Source organism: Pseudophryne corroboree, chromosome 10 (assembly GCF_028390025.1).
Source record: "Pseudophryne corroboree isolate aPseCor3 chromosome 10, aPseCor3.hap2, whole genome shotgun sequence".
In the NCBI taxonomy this organism is placed as follows: Eukaryota; Metazoa; Chordata; class Amphibia; order Anura; family Myobatrachidae; genus Pseudophryne; species Pseudophryne corroboree.
In genome coordinates, this window is record NC_086453.1 from 290605254 (window position 1) to 290623957 (window position 18704).

Consider the following 18704-nt stretch of genomic DNA (forward strand, 5'->3'; position numbering starts at 1 on the left):
TGCCACGGCGGTGACGCCCTCTGGAAGGCGGCGCCTCGGGCAAAAATCCTGCTTGCCCGTAGCAAGATCCGCTACTGTACAGCTGCACCTGTGTATAATGCCCACGTGAAGCATTTGGCTCATATATTGTATGTAAATACTAGCCAGTGCCTCCTCAGCAACTCACCGCACGTCCCTGCTGTATGCAAAGACTGGCCATTTGCACGCTAGAAAAGAGATACTAAGCCCCACTGTGAGGAGCACTGCTAAACAGTTTCATCCTGAGGTGTACAGTAGAGGTAATATGGTAGACGATGTGCATTTTACATGTATTTCAGTATATATAGGTTTTCTGCTTGAAATTATTAAAAATAAATGTTTCTGGCAATGTTCAATTCCTAAGCTCTCGTTATGGTGTAAAATTGATCAAAATGACTCTATTAATAGAGAAACAAGCTTTTACAAGATCTCCTTTAGTGATTGGATTTTGTCACTGTCTTCCTTGTAATGACGAGTACCGGGTTATTGTTACTTACTGTCCTTACAGTGCCTGCCGGTGTACCCTGCAGCACAGACACACTCCCCTGTGGCTGGGTGACAGCTTCCATCGTTACCACACCAGGGACAGCTCTCCTGGCAGCCGACTCCCCAGCGTCCTGCTGGGCAATCTGCAACATGGGCACAAGAATGGAAAGTATTTATTTACAAGATTGTACCGCTACTCAACTTGTTAATTCTCTGAGCTCGCATATCCTGGCTCCACAACACAGCCTGCAAATCCTCATCGCCAGCTGGGACAGGAGACAGATTCATGACTTACGTGACCTGGATGCTTGTTAGAGATGTAGGGAAACGAGGAGTGGTGCTCACTAACCGAGGAACCCAATTACCAACAGGAGAAATGAGAACGAAACTTGTGCTCAGTTCTCAAAAGCTTCTCTCGGATAAACAACTCATTCATCCTCACTGTGCACTGCCCATTCACTCATCGTACACAAAGGCCTGGAACTGTAGGATAAGGGGAACAAGTGCTCACCCTCCCATTGCGGGAAGGCTCTACTGTGCTTCATCTGTATAGAAAAGGAATCAATCAATAGAAATGTTAATGGGTTTTATTTCCTGCTTACAGGTGTGGAAGTCCCGTCACACCCGCATCCTCACACCAAGCAGAAGTACTATACAAGTACTAAAAAATACTCTAATAAACCAAGAATGTTCCAGGGCTTAGTCTAGTACAGTAGGACGCGTATGCTGGACATAGTTTTAGGGCACCCCTTTGTGTGAGCTGTAAGTAAACCTAGAGGGTTGTGTCTGCCATGCCTAATGGACTCAAAGTAGGGTCGGATCCATTCCGACATGCATTTTTTGGAATGGATCCGACAACCCCTATTCAATCTCATCTGAATTTGACTTTTAAAAAGTCGAATTGATATGAGGGACCCAGAGAAGGAGAGGGGGGGAGGGAGCCGCGGGGAGACCAGCAGGGACAGCCGCGGACAGACAGAGGAGAGCAGCGTTACAGTAGCGCTGCAGGAGGTTGTCTCACAGCCGGCCGACCTCACGGCAGTGTCCACCCGGCTCCAGCAAGCGTGACCTCACTTGCTGGAGCCGGGTGGACGCTGCCGTGAGCGGCGCGGCTGTGAGACATCCTGCTGCAGAGCTGTGCTATAGCGCTTCTCTCCCCTGTATGCCCTGCGGCTGTTCCCCGTCTCCCCGCGGCTCCCCCCCCCCCCCCCCTTTCCTCCTCTGGGTCCCACATCTCAGTCCGACATTTTTTTATGTCGGACTGAGATGGTCGGAAACGGGGCCAAATCTTGTCGAATTTGGCCCCGTTTCACTCAAAAGTGCGTGAATCGGTAGCTATACCGCCGATTCACGTACTATTCGACGAGTCGAATTCCACGACTTGTTGAATAAAAATTGATGGGATTGAATAGGTCGAATCACTATTCGATCTTAAAAAGTCGAAAACTGCCGTCTTTTCGACAGACGGCAGTTTTCGACCCTAATTGAATATACCCCAAAGACTTGAGTGCCTATGTACTAAGCATCTTCTAACTACTAATCATCTCCCTCCTTACAGGGTCAATATGGGAATGAGTATCTGGTAGGGTCTAATTGGCCAGATACCTAAAATAAGTACAGCCTAGTAATGCACAGTCTTTGATACACAGCACTCTAGAGCTGGATTATGATCCTGGGGCTGAAGCTAATCAAGGACCTAAATATATATAGAATTTTACCCAGCGCAAGCAGATGGTATTTGAATACCTGCTGCCTCTTAAGTGGGTATACTCTCCCCACTAATTGTAAACTAAAGGCAAAGATTCTCTACGTTCTGAGGAAGCCGTCGACTTGAACTTAAGGCGGGGAAACGCGTTAACCTAACTACCTACACGTTGCAGGCCGGCTTCTATCTATTCCCCTATACTGGGGAGAGGAACTGTACCATTGTGTCCGATATAATTGGTGTGGTTGCCGAGGAGAGAGCAACATCTGCTGCATGATTTGTGTGCAGCGAGTAGCCCAACACGGAGAGCGGGGGAGCGCACCCGGGACAGTGCTAACAGCCTTTATACTGCCAACGAACAGCTTGAGACCAGAGAGAGGAGATCGGTACATGCGTTGTATGTTCCATGTGCAGCAGGCAGCCTGATACAGAGAGCGGTGTTGAAAGCCCCCGTGCTGCCGGCGAGCGGCCTGAAACCGGAGAGAGGAGATTGACCTGCATGCTGTGTGATCCGTGTGCGGCAGGCAGCCTGACCTAGAGAGCGGGTGAGCGCTCATTTCTACTTTGTTGTTGCTACCTGAGACAGTGTACAAATCCCCTGTACTGCCTACAAATAGCTTGAGACCAGAGAGATGAGATTGGTCTATATGTGACAAGCCAGTTGGAATGCACCCAAAAATAGCAGAATGCTAAATTAATATATCATCGGTGAGTCACTGTTATTTCATATTAATTATAACAAGGCTTTTTTTAAGACCTCTGGATATGTCAGCATAAAAAGGATCAGTCACCAGCGGCCGGGAGGACTGTACTTAAAATGATTATTGGGCATCTATTCAGGTGAAACAAATTATCAGCACTTGGATACTTTAATATTCATATTAAGGACACTCATATGAAGTTCCTTCTGAACTTTTTTAATGTGCTTGTTTCAAAGTGAGGCATATTTTATTTGAGTTACCAGCCGGTTATTTAATTTATTTCATTTATATGTTACTTGTCTATATTCATGTACGATCATGTTATAATTATTAAAACAAATAATATTTGAATATCAGCGCTTCTTTTTTCTTCACTAGTGGAGAATCTTTGCCTTTAATCAAGGACCTACTGTGAGATGCAAAGGGGTGTGGCTAATGCTATGTGGGTGTGGCCAGTGCGCCTCTCTACACTATTAGCCCCCAATGTCTCCCTAAATACAAAAAAGTAGACAAACTTCATCATTTTAAATGCAATTTAAACCATTTGTGATTTATGGGTGACAATGGCTGGCCTGCTGATCGTCTGGTAACCAGCATGCTATCAAGATGATGGGCCTATTTTCCTATAGAGACCTGGAAGCTGTAGACACATCCGCACCATATTAATCTGACTCTGCAGCACTCTCTATCCAAATATCAATATTTAAAATGCAAACAAATTTCTCTGCAATCCAGTTGCTCATTGTAAAGATGCAGGATGCATAAATAGCATTGATAACCGAGCAAATATAAAAGTACGACTTCACATTAGAGACAAACTGCAAGATGGGAACGGTGACAATATAAAACACGTAGCAAATTGTCCTATTACTCTGTTAAGTAGCTATCAGCTAGACGTTCAGAAAATAATCTTTTATCATATTAATAATATTACGCTACGATGGAACACCTGCACTTCAACGGCTGTTTAAAGCAATGTCATCTCGCTCTTAAACTATACTCACAATTACATCCCCCTCTAGGGACCGACTTGAATAACCGCGCATTTGAAGCTTCGCTCACACAGAGCATATGTATCATTAAATAAATAACGTACGTGCGCCTCTGCAGATAAATGACATTATGAGGGTTCCTTGTCCTCTACCAAACAGTAACTTCTCCTTCATTCCCATAAAATGCGAGAGAAAGAGATGCTGCTTCCCAGTAAATCACTTTTAAGAGCCCTTCACGCACAGCGCCATGTCCCAATGCGAATTCTCTGCTACAATGGATTACACCATGAGACAGCCAATAACACAACTACATTCATCCACAGCACACAATAGAAGAGTTACACTAAATAAATGCTTCGTTTTGGGGCTCACGCCTTTTGTCAGAGCCCTGTTTTATTGCTACACTGTATTTTTTATTTCAGTCACTGGAAATACATATGTTCATTAAAATGTGTTGAATAGGAAAGGCGCAAATAAAAGCAAAATGCATACGGAAATTTAATATACCAGCACATACAGATGCATATCCCTACAGCGATGTCACCACTCTTATAATAACTGAATAGCTGAGTCTTACTGGACAATTATTAAAAATGGAAAAAAATGTATATTGGCATTATTAAAGCAATTTTATTTTTCATTGATGTGATGGTTTAACATAAGGGGGCTTAGTTATTAACATTGGCATTGCGCTCCGCCCTTAAATATCCCCGATACCTATCCCAATACAGTTTCCATATGATTTTAAGGTAAAAGGAGAGAGTCATATGTGCAGATTGGCCTGGTAGGGCCAGATTAATAATGGGGAAAGAAGGGATTACAGCTCCAGGCCTCCACATATAAATAGGCCCATTATTGTGATAACTTGATGACGACCTGCTGGCCACACGGATAGACATAAATCCTAAGTATTACAATTGTATTCATATTTTACTCACACAATGATGTCATATTTTTTTTTACATTTATGTATTTAAGGAGACATAGACAGTGCAGGGGGATGCACATGATCACATGGCACTGACCACACCCACACAGTGCTGGCCACACCTACACAGAACTGGTCACACCCACACAGTACTGGTCACAGCTCCTCCGCTTTTCACAATAGGTTCTTGATCATTTTCAGCCTAGGCCCATGTGGCCCTTAATCCGGCCCATTTGGCCAGATTGGTGCTAGCCAGTGCCTCCGGTTGAAGGCAGGTGGAGGCGGGACTGCCTATGACCGTCATAAATTTGAAGCCCTGTAAGTCCCTTGGCAGCCTGACGCCAGGCAAGGTTCTCCACAGATTACCCCATCCTTGCCTTTTGGTTCAAGTACCTTTCTCTGGGCTCCGTCACGGAACCTTAGTTTATGATATTGTGGCCTAGAAGTATGGCGTGTGCAATATAGTCCTTCACTTTGTCAGGAGTACCCAGACCCCCAGATACTGTACGGAATAGGGGCCTGGTGTACAGATCCTCAGGAAAGAATATAGAAATGACAGCAGAAGTGACTTCAAGGTCCTGAACAGACAATTTGCTGGTGTGGGACTTGTAACGCCATTCATGCTGTGAACACAGGAGATTATACCACATTCTATATAATATCTTCTTTGCTTTGCAGATATAAAACAGTGATCGCATTGAAAGTGATTATTTTGCTGTAATAAACAGATTTTACTGTTTCTTAAATAGGCACCATGTAGGATGATTTATGTATAAATGAAGCCAATCATGACAAATTGTGCACATTAATAAAAGCAAACTAAATTTGGTGACATAAAGTAATGTGACTGTTTACATTTATGGCCTGACTCAGAGTTGTACTGCTATTGTTAGCAAGCGAAGCTGCCGCAAAGAAATAAAAGGACGTCCACCGGAGCTATTGTAATTAATTTTCAATTGCATACACATTCACACCAAAAATGAGGAACATCGGCTGCTCGAGTAGTCCTATGGCTGAGCAGACTGTCCGCGGCAGTAGCAACACAGGTGCCATGTTTCTCTGCATACATGACTGCAGCTGACAGCATATACACACCCTAAAATGGCCATGACACACCTACAGTACGTCTTTGCAGTCACTCCTCATTTACTCCCCCAAACGGTCAGTTCCTGTCAATCACCCTGCAATGAAATCCTCACTGCAAGCAAACTCGCAAAGGCACCTGTACACATGTGTAGTGCGATCGCAGTGCATGCGCAGTCTGCAGATAATCGCTCAAATAGCGTCATAGCGTACAACTCTCAATCAGGCCCTAAGATGATACAAAGATATGCAACAGGGTAGACACACCGGGAGGGGTAAAACAAATGACTGATGACCTAGGTAGGCTTGAGAAATGGTCAAGAATGTGGCAACTACAGTTTAATGCTAAAAAATGCAAAATCATGCACTTGGGTCTCAAAAACCCAAAGGCTAAATATAGTATCAAGGGTACTATAATGGAAACTGCTGAGGAGGGAAGGGATTTAGGAGTTACTATTTCAAGTGACTTGAAGGCAGGAAAGCAATGCAACAAAGCAATGAGAAAGGCAAGTCAGATGTTTGGTTGCATAGGGAGAGGAATCGGTAGCAGGAAAAGAGAAGTAATAATGCCACTGTATAGGTCATTGGTGCGGCCTCATCTGGAATACTGTGTCCAGTTCTGGAGAACATATCTCCAGAAGGATATAAATACATTAGAGAGTGTACAAAGAAGGGCAACTAAAATGGTGCATGGCCTACATCACAAACCGTACCCGGAAAAGCTAAAAGATCTTAACATGTATAGTATGGAGGAGAGAAGGGAAAGGGGGGACATGATAGAAACTTTCAAATATATCAAGGGTCTTAAAGTTCATGAGGGAAACATTCTTCAAAGGAAGAGAAGTACAGGTTGAGTATCCCATATCCAAATATTCCGAAATACGGAATATTCCGAAATACGGACTTTTTTGACTGAGAGTAAGATAGTTAAACCTTTGTTTTTTGATGGCTCAATGTACACAAACTTTGTTTAATACACAAAGTTATTAAAAATATTGTATTAAATGACCTTTAGGCTGTGTGTATAAGGTGTATATGAAACATAAATGAATTGTGTGAATGTAGACACACTTTGTTTAATGCACAAAGTTATAAAAAATATTGGCTAAAATTACCTTCAGGCTGTGTATATAAGGTGTATATGTAACATAAATGCATTCTGTGCTTAGATTTAGTTCCCATCACCATGATATCTCATTATGGTATGCAATTATTCCAAAATACGGAAAAATCCCATATCCAAAATACCTCTGGTCCCAAGCATTTTGGATAAGGGATACTCAACCTGTATTAGAACTCGAGGACATACACTGAGACTGGGGGGGGGTTGTCAGGGGAAATTTAAGGAAAAATTACTTCACAGAAAGGGTAGTGGATAAGTGGAATAGCCTCCCATCAGAGGTGGTAGAGGCTAAGACTGTAGAGCAATTTAAACATGCTTGGGATAGGCATATGAATATCCTTACAAAGAATTAAGGTTCAAAAAGGGTTGAGATTGCCTAAAGGATAAAAAAAAGGGGGCAGACTAGATGGGCCAAGTGGTTCTTATCTGCCGTCAAATTCTATGTTTCTATGTAAGTACTTTATTTTTTATTTTTTAAATGAAGTCTACTTATTATGTTTTTTTTCACCCCCTCACCTTTTGTGCAGTCTGATCCTGTCTTGCCGGCTGGACAAATGCAGGTCCCATTAATGTGGTTACAGGGTGCTCCGCCGCACGAACACAAGCCTAAGCAGTTCCTGCCATATTTTCCTGCCGGGCATGCTGCGCGCGTTACAAAAAAACACACAACAATGCATATTAACACAGAAACAGCAAACACAGCATCGGAAATAGGGCAACAATTATCGCCTCTTGCCTCAGTGATATCACCAGTTCCTAGTGTAACAACAGACTGCGGTGTTTGGGTGGACGGACCCCCACTCCCCCCTTGCGTAATTGCTGGGTGCGCTTTAACTTACATCTTGCACCAGAAAAAAAAGATTGTATTCTGAAACAAATAAGCAACTAGGCATTAACCAATGACCTCACCATATTTCTCCAAATACAATCAAGTGTGTCCTGTGGCGATTTATAATTGAATTGATTCAGGAGTGGGATACATAACAGATTACAGAAATGGTAGACCTAGATGAAACACCTCATCGGTAAGAGAATTCCTCACCTCAGAGCTTATACAATTAGCCCCTAAAGACTTCATTAGATACTTTCTCAACTAAGTAATTTAAAAAAAAAAAAGTTTGAGTCTAGATTTGCTGCTGGGTCTCTGTAAACAAAACGGATAAAGCATTTTAATTAAAATGGCACTACGCAGCAAAGTGGGACATACATAAAATCAATATTGCCTGACTGCTATAAAAAAATTATTTGCTTAACGTCAGTAGTAAACTTGTTTATCTTTCTAATTACAATTGTAAGGTCTATTCCACTGATCTGTATTAAACAGCGGCTGCCAAGGGTGCCGCTACTATTCACCAGGCCCTGTATCCACATTTGGGCTGCTATTCCAGTTGTTCTATTATTTATTTGAAATCTTTATATGATAACATCAGTGTCTGATCCAGTAGAGCGCACTAATCCCAGCGCTGATTTCTTTAGCACGATATATAAAAGTTAGATATATTAACCACTTAGCTAGCTAATACAGTATATTTAAAAAAAAAAGGTCTACAAAATAGCTATTTAAACCCAATTCAGTATGCTTTTATGAACAAATATACAAATGTGTTAATAAAATTATACTAAATAAGGGTTAAATAGGTCTTCGCATTATTTGATCTTTGCCCCTTGGCAGTGCCTGTTGCCAGGGAAGATGAGGGATGCCACAGCTTTTCGGATTCTCTGATCCCCCTAAACCCGGGCTGCAGGAAGACACACGTGGGCAATCCTTTTAGGATTGTTCTTCTATACACTGGCCCTGGGGGGGGGGGGGGGGGGGGGGGCGATTGCTGTGGCAACCAAAGAGCTGGCCAGGTGGACTCCTGGAAGATCACCTTCCAGCAGCCAACGCAAACATCTCTGACACGGCCCAGATGCCAGGCAACTGGTTGAAGTATATGGCGGACATGAGGCACTTTTAGATTATATTTAGAGTTTTTGTGCCATGTTCCCCCTTTCACTATTTAGGGATCTAGGCCAAAAATGTGCTGAAAGGAATCCCCCGAAAATTCCTTCTAACCTTTGTAACCTATCAGCTACGTTTACACAATTTATTTATTTTTTATATATAGAGAGGGATCCTTCAGATCCCTCTCTGGTAACTACCATTCGTGAATGCGCATTAAGCTCTGCCAGATTCAACCCCATAAGTTTAGTGATCGCTTAAGACTTTACTAGGCTGGCCTCCTGTCTGAGCCCATGTCCTGTGAGCTGAGGTATGATAAATTGCCCTGAAAAGGCATTCCAAATAGACACTATGATAAATGTAACTTTCTGGGCATTATTTTATAAATATTAAGAAACAGCCCCTCCACATAGTACCTTTTTACAGACTGCAGATGTAACTTATTATAGATGATGCTTAATAAAGACTACAATAAAAAGTTCTTTATAGAAAAAATAACCACTTGGCACATATTGAATATGAAACACAGGTTCGGGCACAAATTAAAATTGACATAGCAAATTTTGAGGAGGCTCTTAAGCAGACAACCGTATTATTTTAGGACCCATTGTAAAGAAGGCCTACACAAACGGAACTTGTTTACACTGAATAAATGGTGCCTTAATTGGGACTTCATTAGTATATAATATATATATATCTGGTGTCAATACAAAGATCAGTTCTAGGACAGTGCAGATGACAAGAGAATATCCACTATATCTGGACTGGGGGAAAGAAGTTTTGCCATCGGGACTGATAAGCAGGAATCATTAGGGTCATTCTCTTCTACCTTCCTCTAAATCAATGCGGCGTCTATTTATAAGAATAGGCTGAACTTGGTAAACTTATTTTCCCAGCCTTGCTAACTGTGTGATGGAAGAGCAGATGATGGAATTATTATCTACATATACACGTACAGTAGCCAATACTTATCAGCGTCACTGCAATAGAATAAGTCACATAGGCTGTCATCTGAATGTCACTATCTCAATGTCACTATGATTCATGCAACCCATTTCCCTTCCAGGTGTGTCCATTTCCCTGTTCATGTGATGGGTGAGAAATGTTACCTTGTTCACAGTCTTCCCCCTGGTAGCCTTCTGGACACTGTGTCAGACATTTCCCATTGGTGGGGTCACAGGATACACTATGTTGGCAGTTACATTTACTCCTGCAGCCAATGCCATAAAATCCAGCATCGCATTCTAGTAAAACAAAGAAACAGTTAAGTAACATATTCCCCAACACTACTGTTCCTCTGTACAAATCTACACAGGTGAATTGCTATTACTATTTGTATTTATTAGTTATATTGCTGAAACAATGTAACAGCTTTCTGCAAATATCATTATCCTTTATGTCAGCTACCCACTAGTGTTCAAATGCTGTAATCTAGTGACATGTATGCACACTTACATACTAAAGCCTATGCCATCCTATGTTCATAGAGAATAGTTTTTTTCTGGTTATATAGGGGTATATGCAATTGCGGTCGAATTCCCGAAAATGTCGAAAAACGGGACATTTTCGCCCCAAAATTTTTTTCGACAATGCAATTCAGTACTTTTCGCCCAAAAAACGGACTTTCCAAATTCGACTTTTTGAAATTCGACATTTGTCAAATTCGACATTTCTGCAAATGCGGCAATTCCACAAAAGTATATTCAATTGAAGATTGTAAATTCGACAACAGTGCTTTTAGACAGTAAATTCGTAATTTTCAATCCGCCACACTTTGCTGGCGGAATCTAATAAAAAAATTTAAAAACATGTTTTTTTGTGTGTTTATTTAATTGGTAATAGCATATCTATTTATATTAGAAGGGATTAGGTACTGGGTTTGTCTATTTTGGAGGCACAAGTATTATTTATATATTTTTAAAATATTATTATTATTATTTTTTTTTTTTAATGGAATGGTAAAAATCGGGGGGGAAAAATGCGTGGGGTCCCCCCTCCCAAGCATAACCAGCCTCGGGCTCTTCGAGCCAGTCCTGGTTCTAAAAATCCGGGGGGGGGAAACTGACATGGGATCCCCCGTATTTTTAAAACCAGCACCGGGCTCTGCGCCTGGTGCTGGTGCAAAAAATACGGGGGACAAAAAGCGTAGGGGTCCCCCGTATTTTTAACACCAGCATCGGGCTCCACTAGCTGGGTAGATAATGCCACAGCCGGGGGTCACTTTTATACAGCGCCCTGCAGCCGTGGCATTAAATACGCAACTAGTCACCCCTGGCCGGGGTACCCTGGAGGAGTGGGGACCCCTTCAATCAAGGGGTCCCCCCCTCCAGCCACCCAAGGGCCAGGGGTGAAGCCCGAGGCTGTCCCCCCCATCCAAGGGCTGCGGATGGGGGGCTGATAGCCTTTGGAAAAATGAAAGAATATTGTTTTTTTTCAGTAGTACTACAAGTCCCAGCAAGCCTCCCCCGCAAGCTGGTACTTGGAGAACCACAAGTACCAGCATGCGGGAGAAAAACGGGCCCGCTGGTACCTGTAGTTCTACTGGGAAAAAAATACCCAAATAAAAACAGGACACGCACACCGTGAGAGTAAAACTTTATTTCACACATGTCGACACACACATACTTACCTATGTTCACACGCCGACCTCTGTCCACTTGTCCAAGTAGAATCCACGGTGTACCTGAAAATAAAATTATACTCACCTGATCCAGTGTCCTGTGGTCTTTTATTATAATCCACGTACTTGGCAAAAAAAAAAAAAAAACGAACACCCGGACCAGGCGGACTGAAAGGGGTCCCATGTTTACACATGGGACCCCTTTCCCCGAATGCAGAGACCCCCCGTGACTCCTGTCACAGAAAGGTCCCTTCAGCCAATCAGGAAGCGCCACTTCGTGGCACTCTCCTGATTGGCTGTATGCGCGTCTGAGCTGGCAGACAGCGCATCGCACAGCTCCCTCCATTAGTTTCAATGGTGGGAACTTTGCGGTCAGCTGTGGGGTTACCCGCGGTCAGCGGCTGACCGCGGGTGACCTCACCGCTGACCGCAAAGTTCCCACCATTGAAAGTAATGGAGGGGGCTGTGCAATGCGCGTCTGAGCTTAGAAGCGCAGAGCCAATCAGGTGAGTGCCACGAAGTGGCGCTTCCTGATTGTCTGAAGAGACTCGGGGGGTCTCTGCATTCGGGGAAAGGGGTCCCATGTCTAAACATGGGACCCCTTTCAGTCCGCCTGGTCCGGGTGTTCGTTTTTTTTTTTGCCAAGTACGTGGATTATAATCTGGACACTGGATCAGGTGAGTATAATTTTATTCACAAGGACCCAGGATCGTCGGCGACATTGGAGACGTGCCAGTCGGCGGGTCAACATAGGTAAGTAAGTGTGTGTCGGCAGGTGTTAAATAAAGTTTTACTTTCACGGTGTCTGTGTCCTGTTTTTATTTGGGTATTTTTTTTCCAGTAGAACTACAGGTACCAGCGGGCCCGTTTTTCTCCCGCAAGCTGGTACTTGTGGTTCTCCAAGTACCAGCTTGCGGGGGAGGCTTGCTGGGACTTGTAGTACTACTGGGAAAAAACAATATTCTTTCATTTTTCCAAAGGCTATCAGCCCCCCATCCGCAGCCCTTGGATGGGTGGGGACAGCCTCGGGCTTCACCCCTGGCCCTTGGGTGGCTGGAGGGGGGGGACCCTTGATTGAAGGGGTCCCCACTCCTCCAGGGTACCCCGGCCAGGGGTGACTAGTTGCGTATTTAATGCCACGGCCGCAGGGCACTGTATAAAAGTGACCCCCGGCTGTGGCATTATCTACCCAGCTAGTGGAGCCCGATGCTGGTGTTAAAAATACGGGGGACCCCTTCGCTTTTTGTCCCCCGTATTTTTTGCACCAGCACCAGGCGCAGAGCCCGGTGCTGGTTTTAAAAATACGGGGGATCCCATGTCAGTTTTTCCCCTGGATTTTTAGAACCAGGACCGGCTCGAAGAGCCCGAGGCTGGTTATGCTTAGGAGGGGGGACCCCACGCATTTTTTTTTTCTGTTTTTTTACAGTTTTTACCCGTTTTTAAACATTTTTAAAAATCTAATCAAAATCTGTCAAATCGGACGTTTTTCGACAGCGGGACTGTCGAATACGTTTTTTATTGAATATGTTGAATTACGGCACCCACCTGCCGGAATTCAACGGTCGAATTGTGTCGAATTAAAAAACTGGCGAAAAATTGCCGCGATTCGCCGTCAATTGCATATACCCCATAGAGTTACAATTTGAAACATAGAATGACGGCCGATAAGAAGCACTAGACCCATATAGTCTGACCTATATATGTTTATATGCACACACTAGGGTTCATTTTTGTTGGAAGACAATTATTCTACCAGTTTATTTTTGGATTGTGGGAGGAAACCAGAGTATCCAGAGGAAACTCACGCAGGTACGGGGAGAATCTATAAACTCCACACAGTTAGGGCCATGGTGGGAATTGAACCCATGACCTCAGTGCTGTGAGGCAGTAATGCTAACCTTTACACTAGTACTTTGGACATCTAGTAGAGATATTTTTTTTTTTACTTTTAGGCACTATAAGAAAAAAAAATATTAAAGGGGGAGAAAAGTACTTTATTGTTATATCTATTTACCCAGAGGGAACTGAAATGTCACATTTGAGGTATAAAGTTACAACTCATTCCTGGAGTCATTGCCTATATACATCTGTGAGTGTACACAATATACCGCATCTGTGAGTGTATACTCTATCCGTGAGTGTACACTATATACTCTATCCGTGAGTGTACACTATATACTCTATCCGTGAGTGTACACCGTGTACCACATCCGTGAGTGTACACCGTGTACCACATCCGTGAGTGTACACCGTATACCACATCCATGAGTGTACACCGTATACCACATCCGTGAGTGTACACCGTATACCACATCCGTGAGTGTACACCGTATACCACATCCATGAGTGTACACCGTATACCACATCCGTTAGTGTACACCATATACCACATCCGCGAGTGTACACCATATACCACATCCGCGAGTGTACACTATATACCACATCCGCGAGTGTACACTATATACCACATCCGCGGGTGTACACTATATACCACATCCGCGAGTGTACACTATAAACCACATCCGCGAGTGTACACTATATACCACATCCGCGAGTGTACACTATATACCACATCCGCGAGTGTACACTATATACCATATCCGTGAGTGTACACTATATACCACATCCGTGAGTGTACACTATATACCACATCCGTGAGAGTACACTATATACCACATCCGTGAGTGTACACTATATACCACATCTGTGAGTGTACATTATATATATACCACATCCGTGAGTGTACACTATATACCACATCTGTGAGTGTACACTATATACCACATCCGTGAGTGTACACTATATACCACATCCGTGAGAGTACACTATATACCACATCCGTGAGTGTACACTATATACCACATCTGTGAGTGTACACTATATACTACATCCATGAGTGTACACTATATACCACATCCGTGAGTGTACACTATATACCACATCTGTGAGAGTACACTATATACTACATCCATGAGTGTACACTATATACCACATCCGTGAGTGTACACTATATACCACATCTGTGAGAGTACACTATATACTACATCCATGAGTGTACACTATAGACAATGCATGCACAAAGGTACAGCACTTCTATGTTACCCACTTGTGTTTTGTGATGCAGGCACAATGGCTGTGGAACTGACTTTAGGGCTGAAGCATTAAATTGGTTTTTAACCATAACAGAAAAGAGTAATTACGTGTACATCATCTTATTACAGGAATCTAAGTATAACAATTTAATGGACATTTCCTTTTAAGTCAGAAAGATCATTTTGGTTTTTCTAGAATTGAAAAACTGATGCATGTAATGGACATGGTTAATAGGGAAAGGCTGATATCACTGTTTACCATACTGGCAAGTAAGCAAGAAGTTACTATTACAGGCTAAGAAATATATAGTCAAAAGGGGGTGAGGAAAGTGGAACCACGTGATTACTACAGACCTACAGGGGTGTAATAAATCATACAAATTTATACACACATATGGGCGGTGTGTACTAATGTACATCGCCGCCCATCGCCGCCCTGCGCCACGATGCTGATCGCATATGTACTAACATATGCGATCAGCATTGCGGAGGACAGCTCTGCCGATAAGAGCTGTCCTCCGCGATGCACAGCGGCAGCCTGACTTCCGGGATTCGGCCCCAGGAGTCAGTCTGCGCATGCGCGGGGTGACGGGGGCGGCCGCAGGGTATGCTGGAAGGGATCCGATCGGATCCCCCACACAGCGCCGCGGCGCTGACCTGCCGGACGTGGGTTAGTACATTAGGAAAATGCGGTAAACAGGGGGTTTACCGCATTTTCCGCTTAGTACATCCCGCCCATATATACAAATGGGCCACGGGCCCAAAATGGAATGGAAGAGTGAATGCAATTTTTTTTTCTTTTTTTTAAATTTGTTTGACCATGTGGACACAAAACACTAAGGGGGTCATTCCGAGTTGTTCGCTCGCAAGCTGTTTTTAGCAGCTTTACACACGCTAAGCCGCCGCCTACTGGGAGTGAATCTTAGCATCTTAAAATTGCGAACGAAAGATTCTCAAAATTGCGATTACACACCTCTTAGCAGTTTCTGAGTAGCTTCAACCTTACTCGGCATCTGCGATCAGTTCAGTGCTTGTCGTTCCTGGTTTGACGTCATAAACACACCCAGCGTTCGCCCAGACACTCCTCCGTTTCTCCAGCCACTCCCGCGTTTTTCCCAGAAACGGTAGCGTTTTTCCGCACACACCCATAAAACGGACAGTTTCCGCCCAGTAACACCCACTTCCTGTCAATCACACTACGATCACCAGAACGAAGAAAAAGCCGTGAGTAAAATTACTAACTGCATAGCAAATTTACTTGGCGCAGTCGCACTGCGGACATTGCGCATGTGCACTAAGCGGAAAATCGCTGCGATGCGAAAAAAATTACCGAGCGAACAACTCGGAATGACCCCCTAAGTGAGAGATGAATCGAAGATTGTTGAGAGATAAAGTGAAGAGATATAAAGTACCAGCCAATCAGCTCCTGTCGATTTTCAAACACAGTCTGTAATATTGCAGTCAGGAGCGGATTGATTTGTACTTTATCTCTCTGCAATCTTTGATACATCTGCCCCTTTATCTCTCCAAGCTTTGATACATCTCCCCCTAATGGATGTTATTAGAGAAAATATGTTAGAGACAGATGCTCTAGGCTACACATATCATGTGTCTATCAGCTCAAAACTAATGCTTCTGAAAGCCAGAAAACAAGGGGTTACCATCCACAATTACAAGTTGCACATTACTGCCTATATAAAAAGATTATTTAACCCACATAACCTAGATCAGAACTGTGCAACCTGGGAACATGTAAATTATGATGGTGAAGATACTAATAATAAACCATAGCAAATTAGTTTGTGTTGATAACACACAATAGGTTTGCAAAGACAGCATCACGGGGACTGACCATAATTAGCTTGCACATCCATGTTGTGTCTCCTCACACGTGGGTTAGGAATGTCTCTCTAAATGTAATAAGCCAGAATCTAAGGGGTTTATATGTAAAGCTGAGAGAAGCCATTACTGGGGTGTGTTTTTTCCACCAGGAAAGGGGCTGATCTCAGCTTCTCACAATTCAGCAGGACTAGCAAAGTGAATATGCACGTGTATGTGCACCAACCCCACGAGATCTGGTCGAAATACAGGCGCCGGAATCCCAACACTGCACCTAATGCCGGCGCCGTTGTTTTAGTCTGCGGGGAGGGGGGAGTTAGATTCAGGCTGCGGGAAGGGGGGGTTAGGTTTAGGAACCAGCAGGGAGGGTTAGGGTTAATCTGTGTGTGTGTGTGTGTGTGTGTGTGTGTGTGGGGGGGGGGGGGTAGGTTTAGGCTGCGTGAAGGGATGGTTAGGGTTAGGGGGGTAGGGTTGCATACTTACCCAGCCCCTGACGGGATTCTAACCATCAGGATGCCATGGTCAGTATTCGACGGCGTATCAGCCCCAACCCACCACACACACACTCTATCACTTTATCCATAAGAAAACCTTGCAGAGTAGTGGAGACTTCAGTTTGGCTTGCAGAGGAGCACCAACATAGCGCACTGCAGTCACTGCACACTCTGTACTGCTGAGGTCAGCACAGCTCATGTTATATAGACTCCTAAACCATAAAACATCAGTTGATACATATAATCAGCTAGAGGATATCACTATAAAATGAGTTCCCATTACAACTGAATTGCAGGAATAGAGTTAATAAGCACCAGGGTACAGGTGTTGTGCTATTTCTGATTTTTAATGCTTGAGATGATCGGCAAAATAGATTAACAAATGTCCTCGACGGGGTAGTTAGTGCAAGGCAATGTTGCATGTCTAAGCAAAAATGTCTGACCGCTGCCCCATCATCTTGTGGCCTCTGGTCATAGAAAACCCCCCTTAGACATACTTGTTTGGCAGGATGCTCCATGGTAGCCCGGCTTACAGGTACACACTCCATCCTTCTTACTACACTCCAGGGTGTTGCTCTGCACACAGGTACATTCTCTCGAGCACCCAGGCCCATGCGTCCATTTGGGGCAAACTAAAAAAAAAAACAGATGCAATTTAGGATGAATTAGTTGACAGATTAATTTACAGAGAAATGCAATATACTGTACCAGTGCACCACGCACAGGGCAAGCTGCAGGCTGAACTACAGTAATACACACACGCATACTGTATATGTACAAAGTGTTTACATGTCATGTAAAATGAATTATTATTGAACCAGAGCTGAATGTCAGTGAGATGCCCTGCGTAGCCGTGCATGCAGTACACTCTCTCACCTAAGTGGCAGTAGCGCCCGTAGAGCCCAGCGTCACACAGACAGGCTCCATGGATCTTGTGGCATCTGCCCTTGTTGGCGCAGTTACACTTCTTTTTACAGTTCTTTCCAAAATATCCTTTTGGGCAACCTAGAAATAAAGAAATAACTTCTGAGATGTGAAGTGATACACTGTCTTCATACTGGCATATACTTAGTGCGCACAACTAAAGGACTGTGCAGAACATGGTACATGACTAGACAAAGACTGGTACTAGCGGTGCCTAACCTTAGGGGTGATTATTAGTTATCTCAATGGGTTTCTCAGTCACATGAAAATGTTCAGTTGGCTTTTAAATGCCATTAACAGAGGAGCTACATAGGTTTGTCCAGCCATGATCCTTCAGCATTCTCAATGGAAGTCATCGGGTGCCTTTAAATTAACATTTTAGAACACAAGCCTTTATGTTATAAATCTTCTGTTCCCAGTCAGATGACCAGCTAACATGGCTTCTCCTGGTTACATGGGAATACCTACTATGGACAGCAGAAGGCCACCTTGGGCTTGTATTTGTCTGTCTTCTATCAGCTTCTACAATCTTGGTACCTCCATGCCGCAAAAGCTAACAGGGTGCTCTCAGTATGTACTTGTCCAAGCTATTTACAATCCACAGTATAACTTCACGTAAAAACACTTGTTAGTTTTAGATCCACTGTGAACATGTGAAAGAGCCGTGTTGTACAGAGATATCTGGGCGGCAATTAGTAAAGGCTGAAATGTGCGCAACATCAAGTTACGCTGGTCAATGCACCCATGCTGCCTGTGG

At 43.7% G+C, this 18704-nt stretch overlaps 1 protein-coding gene across 3 annotated transcripts in view; it reads right to left on the reverse strand.

Annotated features, from left to right (window-relative positions):
- MEGF6 (multiple EGF like domains 6) overlaps window positions 1-18704 on the reverse strand; it is a 225973-nt gene that overhangs the window by 115799 nt on the left and 91470 nt on the right. For all 3 annotated transcript variants that reach the window (XM_063943353.1, XM_063943351.1, XM_063943352.1), the window contains exons 12-16: window positions 17900-18028; window positions 17521-17655; window positions 10088-10222; window positions 7553-7678; window positions 516-647 (exon numbers count right to left, since the gene is read on the reverse strand). In XM_063943353.1, the coding sequence (XP_063799423.1) occupies window positions 516-647; window positions 7553-7678; window positions 10088-10222; window positions 17521-17655; window positions 17900-18028 (657 nt within the window). The remainder of the gene's footprint in view (window positions 1-515; window positions 648-7552; window positions 7679-10087; window positions 10223-17520; window positions 17656-17899; window positions 18029-18704) is intronic.